Source organism: Cyprinus carpio, chromosome B25, assembly GCF_018340385.1.
Source record: "Cyprinus carpio isolate SPL01 chromosome B25, ASM1834038v1, whole genome shotgun sequence".
NCBI lineage: Eukaryota > Metazoa > Chordata > Actinopteri > Cypriniformes > Cyprinidae > Cyprinus > Cyprinus carpio.
Genome location: NC_056621.1, coordinates 6,006,197 through 6,024,206, shown reverse-complemented (window position 1 = coordinate 6,024,206; position 18,010 = coordinate 6,006,197). Strand labels below are relative to the sequence as shown.

Genomic DNA, 18,010 nt, shown 5'->3' with positions numbered 1-18,010 from the left:
CATGGAACTATGATGAAAGTCAAGTCTGGCTACGCACAACTAATTTTACCCAGACAGAAGCTGCTAACAGCATCAGGTGCATGTGTGTGCGTTCATGACAGATTTCTGACCTCTGATTCTCTCCAGGGTCTTGGCCGCTGACACTCTGCCCTGGTTAATGAGCTCCTGTCTGGCCTGTTCAGTCCGCAAGGCCTGACAAAACACAAGTTAGAGAGAGAGAGTGAAAATGAAGGAAGACAGACTTCAGCACAAAACAATAAAGCAGATTTTAGCCCAGGTCAGAGTGTCCTGATGAAACTGGGTTAATGGACCGGCTTTTAAAATTTCATCTGTTGCCATGCCAACAGCACCGGCTCTGCCCCGTTATTGGCTCTGAATTCAGGAAGCATGCTGTAGACATATAAACATTTAACCTGGATGAGCTACATCATCATTCATTTACAAACTATCAACATCTCCAAAACAAATCTCCACAAATCATTCAATCAGCAGGATGACAGGTGCAGTACCTGGTGCAGTACCTGCTCCTCCCTGCGTCTGGCGATAGTCTCCATTCGTCCTCTGTACAAAGCGCAGTCTCTCTAAATCTCCTCTACTTCCTGCAGGGAAAACGTCACAGTGATCCTGGGCCCCGGGACATCCCACCAGAAGATAGAGTGCTGTTCAGTGGATTGATGGAGTTAGATGGGAACTTCCGATGTCGTTATAATTCTCTCCAATAAAATGTATATTTATTTATTATTACTTAATTTATTGTACATTGAGAGTACAGTTCAAATGTTTGGGGTCAGTACGATATATATATATATTTTTTATTTTTGATAGATTAATACCTCTATTCAGCAAGGATGCATTAAGCTGATCAAAAGTGACAGTAAAGACAAAAGAAAAAAAAAACTGCTGTTCTTTTGAACTTTCTATTCATCAAAGAATCCTGAGGGAAAAAAGTATCACAATTTTCACTAAACCATATAAAGCAGCAAAACTGTTTTCAACATTGATAATGATAATAATGTTTCTTGAGCAGCAAATCAGCATATTAGAATGATTTCTGAAGGATCATGTGACACTGAAGACTGGAGTAATGATGCTGAAAATTCAGCTTTGCATCACAGGAATAAATTACATTTTACAATATATTCAAATAGAAAACCATTATTCTAAATTGCAATAATATTTCACATTACTGTTTCTTTTTTCTTCCATAAACTAAATGCTGCCTTGATGAGCATAAGAGACTAAAAACAAACAAAAAAAAATCTTATGGACCCCAAAGCTTTTAGCAGTAGCATTTAATTGATAGACTGGAGTCAACGTGGATTACTTGTGGATTATTGTGATGTTTTTATCAGCTGTTTGGACTCTCGTTCTGACGGCACCCATTCACTGCAGAGCATCCACTGGTGAGTAAGTGATGTAATGCTACATTTCTCCAAATCTGTTCCTATGAAAAAAAACCTATCTAGTCTGAGGGTGAGTACATTTTCAGCAAATTTCCATTATTGTGTGACATCAAACTCATCAATGAGGCATTTCTGAAACGGAGTGTGAATGCAAATATTAATTCAGAGCTTCTGCAGAGGGCAAGATTATCAATTTTGTTTTTGGGACTTCACAACCTTTTATGAGGAAAAGGGCAGTGTGATGATTCTCCATTCACATTGCATAAGAAGAATAACAGCATACGGGTTTGTTCCAACATGAAGGTGAGTAAATAATAGCAGAGTATCTGCATTGTGCATTTAAATGCCAGTCAGACACTATAGCATCTCCCTACCATTTCATGGTATCAGTCACTGGCAAAATATAGGGTTTCAAAAAACACTCTGCTCCTAAGTGACCTTCCGGAGCTGAATAATAGATAAATAAATAAAAAGCAAAAGGAGATGAGTTTCTCACCGTGTGTACGGCTCACAACTGCTCTTCAGCATTACTTATTACTGCAGTTACTCTGAGCTTCATTATACAGATACGATAACAGCTTTACACCCTAAACACACACACACACACATCACACTGCCAATTACACAAACACCACCACAGACCTGCAACATCCACCTGTCTACAACACTTCTGAGCTGAAAACAATGTCTTCAAACTCCACTTGAAAGCTGATGTCTCTGACAGAAGTATTTCAAGCGTGTGAAGAGAGTGTTTCTTACCACTCCATCCACACAACACAGCTCTGACAGATACCTGATCAGCACACATATAAAGACATTAACTGATGAAGTAGACATTATCTGCTGAAACTCACTTTAAGGACTACATTTTTACATCTATTTTACTTTTCTTTGTCCTGATGTCCAATCATTATAACAATCAGCACTCATCAACAAGGATTTTTTTTCTGCTAACCCAACTGGGAAAGTTCTGAAACATTTTGAATTAATTTTACATTTACAATTTTAAATGACACATTTTAATAATAATACACATTTTAAGTGTTCATGTATACTTATATAAGTATTTATATTTTATATAAATATTTCACACAGACACACACACTATGAAATCTTTTTTTTTTTTTCAGTCAACATTTACTTTATTTCCAGCAACAATTATTCAGTGGTTTTAAGTAATTACATTTGTCTGGGAAAATAATTTCAGACATTTAAAAATAAGCCTTTAGACCAGGTTTTTGAAATTATAAGTGTTAAAGCGTCAAAGTGTTATACACTTTTGTCTGATAAAAGTGTTTTTGAAAATAATTATGAATTGAAACTTGTCAATTCAGTTTCATTGTTTTGGTGCAGATTTGAAAGAATCACAATCAAATCAGACCACTGCCAGCATGCTCGACTCTCTCTCACCAGCCAGTGTTCTCCCAACAGCGTCGTCTGCCGGGCACAAACGTCCGCAGGGCCTCCCACACGTCGATCTCAGGATGGGGACTCATCTTGGATTGGAGAATCTGGAGTCAGATTAGAGGCGGACTAGAAGCCTTCCTCATCAGACTGATCCAGACACAGAGGAACCTGCAGAAACGAGAGCATATAAGATACCAGGTAAGACAGTTTTAATGAGAAAACACTTGTACTGGATGAATTTAGCATCTCCGCCCGTATACTGAGTCCAGTAAGGTCTACGTTGCTTGAAACAGGCGGCAGGTCCAGTCGGACGTCCATATCTGCTGTTCTGGAGTGCTGTAGGGCACCAAACAGTGACAGTCGGGTCTCTCTTTCAAACCTCTCCTCGGTATCTGGTCTGCGTCTTAGTCAGAGCAGCCCAGTGCCCGGGAGGGCGTCCATAATGCTCAGGGTCCTACAGACACCCCCAAAAATGCCCCATTCCTCCCCACAGATCAAAGACTACGCCCTCTCCTCCAGCCACTGCATGTCCCGGCTCAGGTACCCACCCAACGGGTGTCTGCGCTGCGCTAGGGGCACCCCCTAGCAATGTACTCACGATGGAAAGACAGAGAGGGTGGAGCCACAGAGACACTGAGACTCTGCGTATTCACCCGGTGGCCATTTGGGTGACCCATCTTAGAAGAGTGCGTCGAGGAGCACGCCATACGCATGCTGGCGCACGGACACACACTAATCCTATTCGCAGGTCTGAATGAGATCATCAATATTTTATTTTGGGCGGGTGTGTTTCCATGATGGCCATTTGGGTGACCCATCTTAGAAGAGTGCGTCGAGGAGCACGCCATACGCATGCTGGCGCAGGGTCTGACACTGAGACTCTGGGCCCAGAGACATATAATTAAATAATAGAAAAAAAACTAACAAATAACTAAACAATATACAATACACTGAATCTATGTCACAGAAAGAAAGTACCTTTGAGCAATTAATTACTAGACAATATACACTGCATCAATTGCCATTTTGCCCTTAATTAAATAAATTAAAGAAAGAAAGTACCTTTGAGCTTAGGTAAGGTATAATACTTTCTGTATCTTCTATATAAATACATACAATTTAAATATTTAGTATCAGTGTTATGAAGGTTACTTTGTAAATGTAATAGGTTACAGATTATAAGTTACTCTATTTAAAATATAATAAGTAGTGTAACTATTTCAATTACTTCAGAAAAGAAGTGTAACCGATTACTTTTCTAAATTTCTAACAAATTTATAAAACTTTAGAAATTAATTGTGTCTGTGTGAAAATATTCAGATGTAACTGTAATTTAATTACACATTTTTGATGACATACATATTTCCGGATGCTAAAAGCCCACTAGCAGCGTCGCGTCGAATATTCCTGGATTTGTTATTTCTTATATAAGGGCACGAGATTTGCATAAACGTATGAGTATGTTTACATTCATACATTTTCTTTCCTGTATGTGATACACATTCTTTAACTATAAATATTTTATTTCTCATTATACTACTTTCCCTCAAGGTGACTCCAGATATTGCTGACAGTGCATACTTGAGTTACTGTTTCTAGATAAAACTATGAGTACTCTAAATTTTTGATTCACCCCATAGGCAACAAGTCAAGCCATTTATGCATGATTCCTGGAGTATTGTTTTGGTTAATGGTTCTGAATGCATTAGTAATAATACGGTTTTATATACCAAATGAAATTTTACAGCTATATGCAGATGCAGTTGGTCTTCCGTCAGTGGATAAGGCTGGTTAATTTCGCCTGAAGGTAAAAACAGAGCAAGGAGTGAACTTTCTAACAAGCTGGGGTAGAGTAGATGTCCCTGGACGCGAGGAACAACAACCCCATTCAGGTTCAAACTCTCCCTCTGGCTCCTGCGAGATATGCAGATGCTTTGAACACGTCCACGAGCTGCAGCTGTTTGTGGTCAAGCACTGCATTATTAATAATGACAATTCCTTTTTTCGGTTCCTGAGCTTTTCTTAGACCGCCTCCGAGGGAGAATCCTTGAGTGTGTGCGGTTTGAGGGCCCGTGTCTCCCTGTAAGGCACAGCAGAATAAATCTCATTAATATCTGAGGGTGAGACACCACTGCAGGTGAATACAAACACAAACACCTGCCAGAGTGGGCTTTTTTTGAGTGATGGCTCTCACGGCGAGAATGAAAGGGCCCGATCTTCTTATTTTCCCAGCGTGTGGAAAATCTGAGCTGTTTTTTTTAGGCTGAAGCCCGGTTGCATGGAATCGTGACTAAGTTAATTCAGCGCCCATGCAGGGGGCCGCATGGTCTGATCGGATTAATTTGGTTATAGAATCATGGGTAGCAGAAGCTCTTATGAAAGAGAGAGTCCCACACATCCAGACTGGCTCTTTCCTGTGTTTAACTAGAAGACAGAGACTGATATAATTCTTATTACTGGGACTTTATGAACTTACATAAGTCAAGAGGTATAAAAGGTGAAGGGTTTATATTTAAACTGTCTCCATTTCATCTGAAATCTAATAAGAGAGAGGTGTGATTAGATTTGAGTCTGCGATGTAAATCGTGAGGAGATTTCTGATAATCTCTTCAGGTCCATTTGTTGTGGACACAGGACTTCAGGTGAGTTGGTTTTGCTTTGATACGGTCCCACTTTCCTTCTCCATTCTGTCCAAAATGCTTTCTGAACGATGTTCTCATTTTTTGCATATGTAATTTTTTTACAACAACTCATTTTAAAGGGATAGTTCACCCCAAAATTAAAATAGTGTTATTTACTCACCCTCAAGTTGTTCCAGACCTGAATGAGTCTTTTTTTCTGTTGAGCACCAAAGAAGATATTCTGAAGAATTTTGGCGGTAACCATTGACTTCCATAGCAAAAAAGAAAAATATTATTTGATGGACTAAATAAATAGAGGATCCTGTTTTTAATCCTGGAGTTAAATAATAGCATCATATTAAAGCTCATTTCCACCACAGATACAAAAAAAAAAAAAAAAAAAAAAACCTTCCAATTTCTTTCTTGCAATCCTGAAACTTGCAGTTGTGAGGAACAAAAGTAAGAATTGTGAGAGAAAAACTGATTTGTGTGAAAGAAAATTCACTTTTCAATGAAACATTTTTATTCCGTGATGAAAAATAAGCTTCCATAGTTTTCAACCACAAAACAACCAAAAAGTCATTCATTTTCAGTGAAAGTTGCTGATTTCAGTGACTGTGACAGCTTTATGCAAATCTAGCTTTTTCAACCAATGGTTTTCTACTGTGGGCGGGGTTACAAAACAGAAACAGACCGACAAATTCACATTAACTGTGCGTTCACACTGACAGCAATTTTTACTTGTACGTTTGGTTGCTACAAGCTGTGTTGCATTACCACTTTTTTTGCATAAATTTGATCTCTATTATGTTCCATTGTACAGAGGAAGAAAAGACACCCATGTCCTTTGTTACTGCTGTCAAAGCCTGTGCATCCTATCAAACTCGCTTGCTAGAAGCTAATCGATTTAAGCAGGTGTTCAGATTGTGTAACACACCTTCATCCTCAAAAAAAAAAAAATGACCAAAACTATGCAAAAATAGGATAAAGATGGTTTGTGTGGTAAATTATTGACTGCTGAGAGCATGAAATCAATTTAATAGATATTTAGAAGCCAAACAATCAATATATCTTCATATTTTGGGGCCTATACAGATCATGTTAATACACTTAATGTTATTTTAGTATTATTTATATAGTACTTATTAAGAACATTATATTTATAAATATATATTCATATTTAATCCTATATAATTTAAAATCTGGTTCTCGAAGCTTCATCCTGGTGCTCAACTCCTCTTGAAAGAAAACTTCTCATCATTAAAATCTCATCATTAAAGGTTTACAGCACCTGATTTATTAGAGGGGCCAGAAAAGAGGCGAAACCCAACACTTGAGAAATGGACGTGTATATTTATTCATATAAGGATCAGACGGTCACACATATGAAATCAGTCCTCTGAGAGTCGACAAGGAGCACTCGTAGTCCTCCGCAATCCTACAACACTTTGCTCTCGGCACATTCACAAGGGAAAGGGGGAAAAAAAAAAGATGTTGACAACAACAACAAACAAGTTTTCTCAGAGCATAACACACAGGTGAACAGTGTAGACAGATTTGCATTTTAATACAAAGGCATATATTTTCTTTAGGACATAAAATATTAACTGCACAGCAGTAAGAAAAGGTCGTGTACAGATTGTTTGTTCATACACACCATTTAAACACAATTTCGGGTCGGTACAATAATAAAAACATTTGTGCTAATCAATAATTCGTTTTGCATAAAGACCAAACGTAATGGCAGCTGTCCGAAGGGAACGTTTTGACATTCTCCTCCACACATTTATTCAGCTCGAGCATTTTTCCCAATGCAGTAAAACTCCTAAAAAGCACACGCACACACTCACAACAAACACCCAAAAGATAATAAAAACGGCGCTTTTGCTCTATACATACAGCATGTTCAAATATATTGGCATATCCTGGCTACAGCACACCTCTGAATACTGCACTTACTGATGTCTAACACCACACTTCACGTACGCCACGACCTCTGACCTCTACACGACTACCGAAACCCCACCCACCCTGACGTCTTCAACACCGTACCATCACATTTAACACTTTTTAAGGCACGTTTTGGCTACAGAAAGGCGTCAAAAGAAGCGTTTTACACTCGACTACGAGGACTTGCATCTGTGCTTGTGCTTTAAAGGAAGAGTTCGTCCTAAATATGAAAATGATTTACTCACTGTCATGTCGTTCCAAATCTGTAATATGCTTTTATTTTTTCTGGCGGAACACAAAAGGAGGAATTTTGTGTGCAGATCCTTCAGAAAAAGAGCAAGTTCAATTCAATTCAGATCTAATTTTTGAAAAAAAAAAAAAAAAAAAAAAAAAAAAAAAAAATGTACTAATGCTGTAGGGAAACCTGTCAGTTAGTTCATCACTATAATATTAAAGGTTTAAACAATTTAAAGGTAAAAACTGACAACTGATTTGTATACAAACGTTTAATGTTTGTAATTACATAATTATGCTTGTTACATTTTTGAAACATTTAGGCCTAAACGGTGGCCATCATAAAAGCTTAAGCATACATTAAATAATGAGGTACAGGTGAAATAAAATATAGCACATATATTTAACAAAATGTTCCTCTTGGAGTTCTTTTTTTTCTACCTAACTGTTGAGTTTATAGACATTGAATGGCTTTCCTAAAATATATGTACGTTACGTGACATTGTTACTCTTGTTTATTTATCTTATATATATGTGATTGCGATTACATGAGACACATTTGGCATTTTGGCAAGTTGTACCGTATCTTTAAACATACCTTCTTATGTTCGTTCATGTTTATTTCATCCTAATTTTTAGTAAAGTGGAAGATGATTTGCTGCAGTTTGAACTGAGGCGCTACAGCGATCTATTTATTAAATTTCGTAATAAAGTTGTGACAATTTGAAAGCTAAGACTTTGTTTCATATCAAAAGTAACGACACTTATTGCGATGGATAGGAGGCACGCTACAAATAATCAAATAATGTTTAGTGAAGTTTTGTTCAAGCGTCAAGATCGATTCTTGGCATTTAAGATGATTCTCATTTAAAATAAGTATCAAATCATTATTTTCAACCAAGCCATATTCTTTTGTGTACGATATTTGGAACAACATGAGGGTGAGTAAATGATGATTACACAATTATTTTTTAAGTGAACTATCCCGTTAAAATCAAAGAGTAATTGGCAAGGGTAGGTTCGAAAGCATGGAGTCAGAACCACGCATGCAGTTCCGATCAAACGCAGCTCCCGGTGGTTGTATTAAAGCAGACATGAAGAGAGAGGGAAGGCCGGCCCGTGCCAAATCACTTCACGCCAAGCAGCTCTGCTCAACTCTCAACGTCTGACATCGCAGGCCATCTGCTACCATGATACCGCTGCTCTCAGATCATTAACGGCCAGCGAGATCAGGCCACTTCCACAGAGAAGGCCGTGAAACTCCCTGAACTTCTCAGTGGGCCACATTCACAGAAAACCTGTTTAAACACCCTGTGAAAGTACAATCGGGAGTTTTGTGGTTTTTATTTCATGTCTGTTAGCTTGGAGGCTAACGACTGTATGCCAAAGTACTCTTAAATGCTGACAAAATAAATTAGTTTATATGTAAGGGACTACATTTTCTGGCAAGAGGCGGATTAAAAAAATATTTTTACTGTACTGTATGTAGAACAGTTTAACAGTGTAACTCCTAACAGAACCTTTTAGGCTTGATATTGTAGTACTTTATTGCTTGGTGTAAACATATGCACTACCGTTAAAAAGTTCAAGTAGGCTAGATTTAGTAGTCAAGATTTTTTTAAAAAGGAAATTAATACGTTTATTCAGCAAGGATGCATTGAATTGATCAAACGTGCCAGTAAAGACACATAATGTTACAAAATGTAATGTTTCAATTAAATGCTGTTGTTGTGAACTTTCAATTCATCAAAAAAGTATCACACTTTCCACAAATATATGAAGCAGCACAAAGGTTTTGAACATTGATAATACTAAGAAATGTTTCTTGAGCACCAAATCATCATATTAGAATGATTTCTGAAGGATCATGTGACTCTTTAAGACTGAAGTAATGATGTTGAAAATTCAGCTTTGCGTCACAGAAATAAACTACATTTGAAAATATATTCAAATAGAAAACCATGATTTTAAATTGGAATAATATATCACAATATTTCTGTTTTTTTTAATGGAGTTTTGGTAAGCCTTAACCTCAAACTTGAGAATGGTAGTGTATATGCAAGAAATGTCCTATTGTCCACGATGTCCTCTAGAATGAGACGGTCCCTTTCCTCTAAATTATACACACCTGCTCCGACTAGCATTAGCAGTTAGATTTTTTTTTTTCAGTCAGCAACACAAAACAAAAAGCTCCAAGCCTTTTCTTGACGTCTTTAAGACACTCAATCAATTGCAAATGTCACATAGCTGTAAAAAAGGTTTTGTCCAAAGATAAAAGCGTCTCTAGGAGCAGAATTTTGGCTGAGTGCTATAGTACCATCTTGTTTAGCGGCAAATAACAAACAAATTAGTGTGTCATTATCCTCCCTGCCAAAATAAAGCCATTAACGATCCAGATCACACATCTAAACCCTTTCCAATAGAGCTGCAAAGAGTCAGATGAGAAGTTTTCAGTCAATCCTCCCAGCTTTGCTCAACCATCTCAGGTCTGAAACACAGTCTATGCAAGCTGAAATTGAGTTTGCGTATCTAAAACGTTTACTGTCTTGCACAGAGCCTGTTTCAGGCCCCAAACACGTTTCTATCAGGAACGGTCAAAAATCTGTCCTGTACACCGACAATTTGTGCTTTATGTAATAAATTCAGTCAGTAGCGAAGCTTTCACAATAAAACGATTTTCTGAAATAAAGACTTTTCACAGGTGCTCATCATGCGTTAAAAAAGAAATGCCTCATGACAACTTATTTTTTATTTATTATTGCCTGTTTTGATTTTCTGTGGATCTACTAGTGAGTCCATAAGGCTGAACTGAAACAGGTGGTTATGAAATGGACGGCCATTTGATCGTCTAAATGGATACGTTTGGAATAACATACTAGCATACTGCAGTACACACTATTTTGTAGAAATGTCTCAACTTTTGACTCGAATAATGAGTTTAAAAGGAGATATTAATAATGACAGATGATATTAGATCACGCTAGAAATCGAAGGTCAAGATGAGTGCATTGCATTGTGAGATATAGTACCTAGTGCAGTGTACTCTTATGTTAAGGTGTGGTCCCATTTGCTAAATTTCAGCATGGATTTGTCAGTGAAAACTCACCCAACAACAGTGGTAGATGTGACTGCATGTTTTGGCAAATGTTACAGATAAAGAACATTTGCACACCCTACAGATACAGTACATACTGCAGAAATAGTATGGGTAGTATGCTAGTATGCTGTTACAAACACATCCCACGAAATTCCTGCTGTCACCTTCAGTTGCTTTTGATTGGACGAGACCAGATGTGACCTCACCGTAGGCACACCCCCTGCTCACACACACTGCAGGGACATGGGCAGCTCCCTTTTGGTCAAAATATAGGCATCCTTTTACACACACACAATCGCACACACACACGCGCACACACAAACAGAAGCTTTAAAAACAACTGACACAAGGCCATCTATTTAAAAAGTTATTTTCCTCTTATAAAGCTTTCTGCATAAAGACCGCACATTAAAAAAAATATAGAATACAATTCTTAAAACCTTTGTCTCTACACAGGAAGAAATTGAACATCTGATTATAGTGATGAGCTAAATACAGACAGAGCATTCGCTCATCGTTCTCTCTGACAGGGTTAGAGGTCGGTCACTTTGTTCTCCAGCGCTGCGGCGATCTGCTGCAGTCTCAGCGTTAACTGTTTACTCTGGGCAGCAGGCTCTTCATCCAGCTAGACATGATGATCTACATCTAGACAGACGGACCATGACTGTCTGTCTTCAGTCTATCACACACATTATACACACTAGCTTCGTCGTCTCATCTATCTGTCTATCTGTCTGTCTGTCTGTCCTGTCTCTACTATCTATCTATCTGTCTGTCTGTCTGTCTGTCTGTCTATCTATCTATCTAATCTATATATCTGTCTGTCTGTCCCTGTCTCTTCTGTCTGTCTATATATCTATCTATCTATCTATCTCTGTCTATCTATCTGTTTTATATTATCTATCTATATCTATCTATCTGTCTCTATCTATCTGTCTGTCTATCTATCTATGTCTGTCTGTCGCTGTCTGTGTCTATTGTCTTTCTGTCTGTCTGTCTGTCTGTCTCTGTCTGTCCTCTGTCTATCTATCCTATCTGTCTGTCTGTCTGTCTATCTATCTATCTGTCTGTCTATCTATCTATCTGTCTGTCTGTCTATCTGTCTGTCTGTCTGTCTCTCTGTGAATCTATCTATCTGTGTATTTGATGTTCCCCCCTTCATTTTTAAACATCATTTATTTAAATTTATTACAAATAAAAATTTATCCAACTTAAAAACCAAACAAATTAATTACAATATATACAAAAATAAATAAATAAGAAAAAAACGTACATGTTAAGTTTAAAATACTTGTATATGCTACTGCTGTCACTTCTTAATGTCAGTTACCCATATGTGTGTCAGTTACCCTACATGTTAAGTTTAAAATACTTGTATATGCTACTGCTGTCACTTCTTAATGTCAGTTACCCATATGTGTGTGTGTGTGTTTGCGCGCGCGCACTCACCCCATCGTAGTATTTGCTGGCGTACCGGTAGAGCTGATGAAGAGCCACTTGTGTGTTCAGTTTATCTGTGTGTGCCTGAAAAACAAACCTAAATCAACACCAACACACTCACACAATAAAATAAAGCCAATTTGATCCAAACTGCAGATTCACACACTCACCCGTGACACTTCAGCCAGATGTGTGTTCATTTCCTGGTCACTGACTGACACCATCTGCCGGATTCCTTTATAGTACCTGTGGAGAAACACAACAGACGTTTGATCCAAACTGCAGATTATTCTAGCTAAAAACACCTACTCTGAACAGGGTTGGCTGCTTTATATACTGGTCTGAAGGTATCTCCCTGTCTCTTATTTTTTTAGAGGCTTAGGCAGGGCAAATTGCATTTAACTCTAAAAAAAAAAAAAACAACCGGCAGAAATTACTGTTGTGTATCTAAGTATATCTTATTTACTTGTTAAAGTGTCTCAAACAAAACATGATCATAAATAACTTAAAAATAAATTTTGATTTGAAGCCTTTAAACTTTAGCAGACTAGTTCTACCTCAGAAATACGTAATGTATCCGCCTGGGAACATAAACACAAATTGTTTTCCCGGAGGACTGATAAAAACCTGTCGCTCTGACACCCAGATATTGCATAAACCCAGTCAATCAGATCACGCTGAGAAAGTTCTCGGCATTTCTGTGCACAACATGCATCAGACAGTCAGTAAACCATCTGTGGGCGTTCGGCTGGAGGCTGAGACTGTGCAATACTGGAGCACTTACTCGTCTACCATTCTTTTGTAGGTGGAGATCTCCTTTGCATAGAGTAATTTGTTGCTGGGAGAATCCTGCAGGCAACAGAGAGAGAGAGCAAGCCGTTAAATGATGTGTTTCTGGTGTTCGTTTATAGCTGATTCTCAAACACTTACCCGACTGAGTTTGTGTTCTGTTTTTGTGCAGGCGTCCATGAAGGTCTGAGCGATGACAGACAGAGAGGCGTCCACGACCTCGCTCACGTGCACGTCAAAAATGAAGTGAGGGTTCTTCAGTATGTTCACCCAGAAACGCAACGGCAAACTGCAGAGAGAGGCGGATTAATGTTATAGGGTTTTGTGAATATGTAAGAAATACTTCACTTATGATAGTCAAGGTTTCTTGCACCAAAACATAAGTTAGTAATTTAGTTTCACACTCCAGCAGCCTTTGGAAAGTCATTTGCTTGTTCACAAAATAAAAAGGAAAAAAACACATCATTAGACCATTTTCTAAGGCTGCACAAAATATTAAAACCATTTAAAAATCATAATAAAGCATAATGCTACTGTGAATTCAAAAAGTCTGTGATTCAATTAAATAAATATATGCGCTGCGGGTTTAATATGCACTTTATTTATTTGCGTGGAGGTTACAGCACCGTTCACAGTAAATGCTGCTCCACACAAACTGTTATCATTTATTATATAGTTGCTTATTACGTGCATCTGGGAACAATGTGCACCATTCTATCAGATTTATAAGGTAAATCATTAATAAACCTATGCCAACACAGGAGAATACATAATTTTTCGAAATATGCTAATTGTTCATCGCAACTTCAAAATAAAAGATTACACCCTCGCTCTGAGTTTGCATGTTTTGATGTCCGCATTTTTTTGTTCAAGAAATTACAGAGGCTGTAGCATTGCTTTCATAAAGTAGTGGTCAGATATTAAAGATTAAGTGTATATTTGAGCTAAATGTTGTTTAGTCAAAATTAAACAAGGGTTAGTTTGTGCTGTAAAGTGTAAAAACAATGTTAGCATGATTATATTGTAGTTATGATTTTATTGTTTTTTACACTGTTCAATAAAACTATTATAAAATGATTACTTGCTTTTGATATTTTATTTGAACAAATTATTATTGCCTCATTGATATTATATATGTTTTTAAAGTCATTTTAAAGTCTATTGTTCGCATAGGTCTATTTTTATTGCCACAAATTAAAAAAAAAAAAAAAAAAGTCACTGCTGTCACTACCTTATGTAAATAGTTAATACTGAAGTCAAGTCAGTATTAATATTTAATACATATTTATTTATTTCAAACACACACACACACACACACATACACACACAACTTAAACTGAATAAACTATTTTTTACATTTTTTAATGGTTACAAATACATTTTATTCCATATAATCTCTCAAATTAATAAAAAAATTTTTTTTTTAAATATAGCACCTCACTGCTGTCACTTCTTCATGTAAACAGAATTCTGAATTAATTCTGAAGTCAGTATACACACACACACACACACACACACGTAAATATATATATATATATATATTATAAAATAAGAATATAGTTTAAAAATACAGTACAAAATTATAAAACAAACTGAATAAACTTACATATATTTAAATATTCAGATAATTATTCACTCTGTTTTCTGAGTGGTTGCTAGGGCTCAGGTTCCTCCTTCAATGTATGAGTTCTTTTCATCATTTTATCATCCTCCAGTCATAAACAATGACTGAGTCAAGTAACAGAGGAATCATTCATGTCGAACGGTGCGGCTCGAATTATGTGCCAGAGTTTAATAATCACGGTCAGGGTTTTGTTTTAAATCTCTAACCCTCGGGAAGAGCAACAGCGATACTCTTCTTAGCAAACACCCCTAATTGCTGTATGTTTTTAATCCATTTTCTACTAAGTCTTTCCTGCAGTTGGAGCATAAACTCGGTACAGAGCAAATAATTAGCTCAATCCGCCCCTCAATACTCACGCCGTCGGAGCATGAACACGGACAGACGGCTCTGGAATTTCAAACAGGTTATTAAACAGCTCTGGCTTTTGTTTCCTGTGATTCAGATGACTGCTTCTGGAATATATATTGGCTAGTCGCATCTCTGCGGAGAAACGAAAGGTGTATAATAACAGAACAATTAAATTAACCAGGGACATAATTAAGGTGTTTGTTTGGCTGAGAGCGGTTTTATATTTAATAGAATCGCTGGAGAAGCTGCTGGAGTGATGATATTGCTCGTCACATTTATTCACATCTCCGCGGCAGCTGTCAATCACGCCGCATCCGCGCAGCACATCAGGCGGAATAAATGAATGCGGCGCTGGCATTAGCATATGCTGAGCGCTCTCCAGAGAGAAGAGACAATCAGAGAGCAGAGACGCCCGCTGTGACTAGCGCTCTCTCCCACCTGTTGGTCTTCCAGATGTGTATGGTTTCCTCATCTACGTTCTCGTGTCTGAGGGCTTGCTCATCCAGGAAGTCGAAAAAGTATTTAACTGCCGGCGGGACGGCGGCGCCAGAACAGAGCACACTGCGAAAGAAATCATCCACGAACTGCTGCAGCGTTCCCTGAAAACACACGCGGACACAAAAACAAGGTAATTAGAGTTTAGCAGTTTGAGAAAAGCACTGTAAGTGGGGTTTTTTTCCCCAAGCATTTATTTTTTTTACATTTATACGAAATTTTAACACACACACATTACTGCAATCAAATGATTAATCACAATTTATTGCATCCAAAATAAAAGATTTGTTTACATAATATATGTGTGTGTGTTGTGTATATTTATTATGTATATATAAATACATACACAGACAGTATATATTCTGAAAATATTTGCATGTATTCACATGTATATATTTATATTCATATGATTTACATCAAATATAAATATATTTAATATATAAACATAACATTTTTCTTAAATATATGCATGCATATATATATATATATATATATTATATATATATATATATATATATATATATATATATATATTTAGATTTTATGTTATACTGAATAAATATATACTGTTAAATATATAACAAAAATGTGTTTTTATAAATGTTAAGGCACTTCAAATAAGTTATTAGAGGTTCAGGTGAAAGAAACGCTTAAAAACCCTTGATGCATGTTATACAACCTTAGCCCTGAAACAACACAGATTTAAAAAAACAAACATCTGATTTCTTCACACGTCAGGCTGCTGGGTCACTGAACGTCACACATGGCTGTTTTCACGCTTTGATCGGCCTGACGGGTGGCGTTCCACGCTCACTTGAACGCTTCTCATCTCCACTATGCTTTGTTTCTGTCGGCACTGACAGCTTTACGTGCCGCTGAATTACTTCTGTACGAGGTGAAAGACTTGCGAGGTAATTAGCCTCTCTAATCGCCCAATTTCCACCGAACGGCATCCGACACAAGGACATGTGATGAACCAATCAAACAGAATTAGATTTACACGTCGTGACTTAGGAGAACATGCCAGCACTCAGAATAGTTCCTGGAGGTTTACGGAGCTTATAATTATTATATGACACATGTTCCACATTAAAAACTGCTGGAGAATTGGACTGTTCATAACCAACATTAAATCAACAATGATTATGAACCGTTGTCATCTTCCAACAAAATGTACATAGCAAAAATCTTTTTATTTAATTGAAATTATGTATAATACAAGATAAATGTACATCTTTTTAGATAATATACTTTGAATCAAATGAATTTTTCATACTTTTTTTAAAAAATTGTAAGGAAAAATCGAACAATTTATTTAGTCGCATGCTCATTAATGTAACAATAATATACTTGTTCAAAGTCAAGATATATTTTATGAAGATAAGTCTTAATTTCTCAGCCAATATAGCGGACTATGAATGGCAAGTGTTAAAAAAAGATCAATATATGAATTCAAAAATATAAATCATAATTAAATTGATTGAAAATGTCAAATAAGTTGTTTAAAAAAATTTTTTTTTTTTTTAAATGTCTATTAGTTATCAATTTGAAATTTATTTCATTTTAACTAATATATTGCATATTTTTAAATTATTTTTAAGTGGCACTCTCAGTGTTCTATCTATGCAATGTTGCTTCTGACATAAATGTTCTATATATTTTATAAATCGTTTTAAAATAATGAAAAATATTTAAATTTAATTTAATTTTATGTAATATCTTTATCTCTAAAATGTATTTTCTATTGATGTAAACAAGACAAAAAGACCCAATGATATATATATATATATATATATATATACAAAAAAGAAAAATTACCACAATGCAATCAGTGTTATTTTAAAATCATTGATATACTAATATATTTTTGTTAATATTTAGAATTACATTTGATTTTTTATTATTTTTAATTTAAAGTTTTAGTAATTTCCTTGTGCATTTCTCTCATGTTTTTGTTTTTTTTAATGTGTCTACATAGTCGTCATTAATCTTTTGAATAGGTTTTAGTTTATTTTTAGTTATTTTAGTTCTTTAAATAAAAATATAAAAAATGATGCCTTGATAACTAGCTGAAATAAAAAAATAGAAATAAATAAATTATTTTAATTTTATTTCAGTTAACATTTATTTTGTTTCAGGTAGCATTCTTTCTTTAAGGTTTTAGTTTTTATTAACAACAACAACCCTGATAAAACCAAGTCCCACCCCACATGATTAATTACATTTACTAATTAAATAGTTCAATGTGGCGATTGTTGAGTCAGTGAGAGGAAGAGCTCAGTACCTTGACGGAGAGCAGTCGGGTGAGATAGATCTCAGTGATGGCTTTGGTCATGGACTTGTCCTTTATACTGCCTCTCTTAGATTTCATCTCGTCCAGCTCATCGGCCGGTCGCACCAGGTGAAAAACTTTATCATCCTCCAGCAGAGCGTTTCCTGTGAGTGTGAGAGTGTGTAAGTCTGAGCGCCAGTGACGGATCACACTTAGAAAGCAGGCTTGCACTCACTCTCTTCATGGTTTTCGTGGTTTTGCTCGTATGACTGTTGTGTGTGCTGAACTCTGGAAACCATCCAACTATCACGCACCTAAAACCCAAAAAAA

The 18,010-nt window shown here is 36.4% G+C and overlaps 1 protein-coding gene and 1 pseudogene across 7 annotated transcripts in view; both read right to left on the bottom strand.

Annotated features, from left to right (window-relative positions):
- The window catches only part of LOC109051233, a 13,858-nt pseudogene extending 10,959 nt beyond the window's left edge, over positions 1-2,899 (bottom strand).
- Positions 2,900-9,502: 6,603 nt separating this feature from the next.
- LOC109057318 (plexin-B2-like) overlaps positions 9,503-18,010 on the bottom strand; it is a 344,361-nt gene continuing 335,853 nt past the window's right edge. For all 7 annotated transcript variants that reach the window (XM_042753485.1, XM_042753486.1, XM_042753483.1 and 4 more), the window contains 8 exons: positions 17,916-17,994; positions 17,693-17,844; positions 15,352-15,512; positions 13,083-13,230; positions 12,937-13,001; positions 12,323-12,398; positions 12,162-12,236; positions 9,503-11,351 (listed from right to left, as the gene is read on the bottom strand). In XM_042753485.1, coding sequence (XP_042609419.1) covers positions 11,301-11,351; positions 12,162-12,236; positions 12,323-12,398; positions 12,937-13,001; positions 13,083-13,230; positions 15,352-15,512; positions 17,693-17,844; positions 17,916-17,994 — 807 coding nt within the window. In that variant the 3' untranslated portion in view covers positions 9,503-11,300. The remainder of the gene's footprint in view (positions 11,352-12,161; positions 12,237-12,322; positions 12,399-12,936; positions 13,002-13,082; positions 13,231-15,351; positions 15,513-17,692; positions 17,845-17,915; positions 17,995-18,010) is intronic.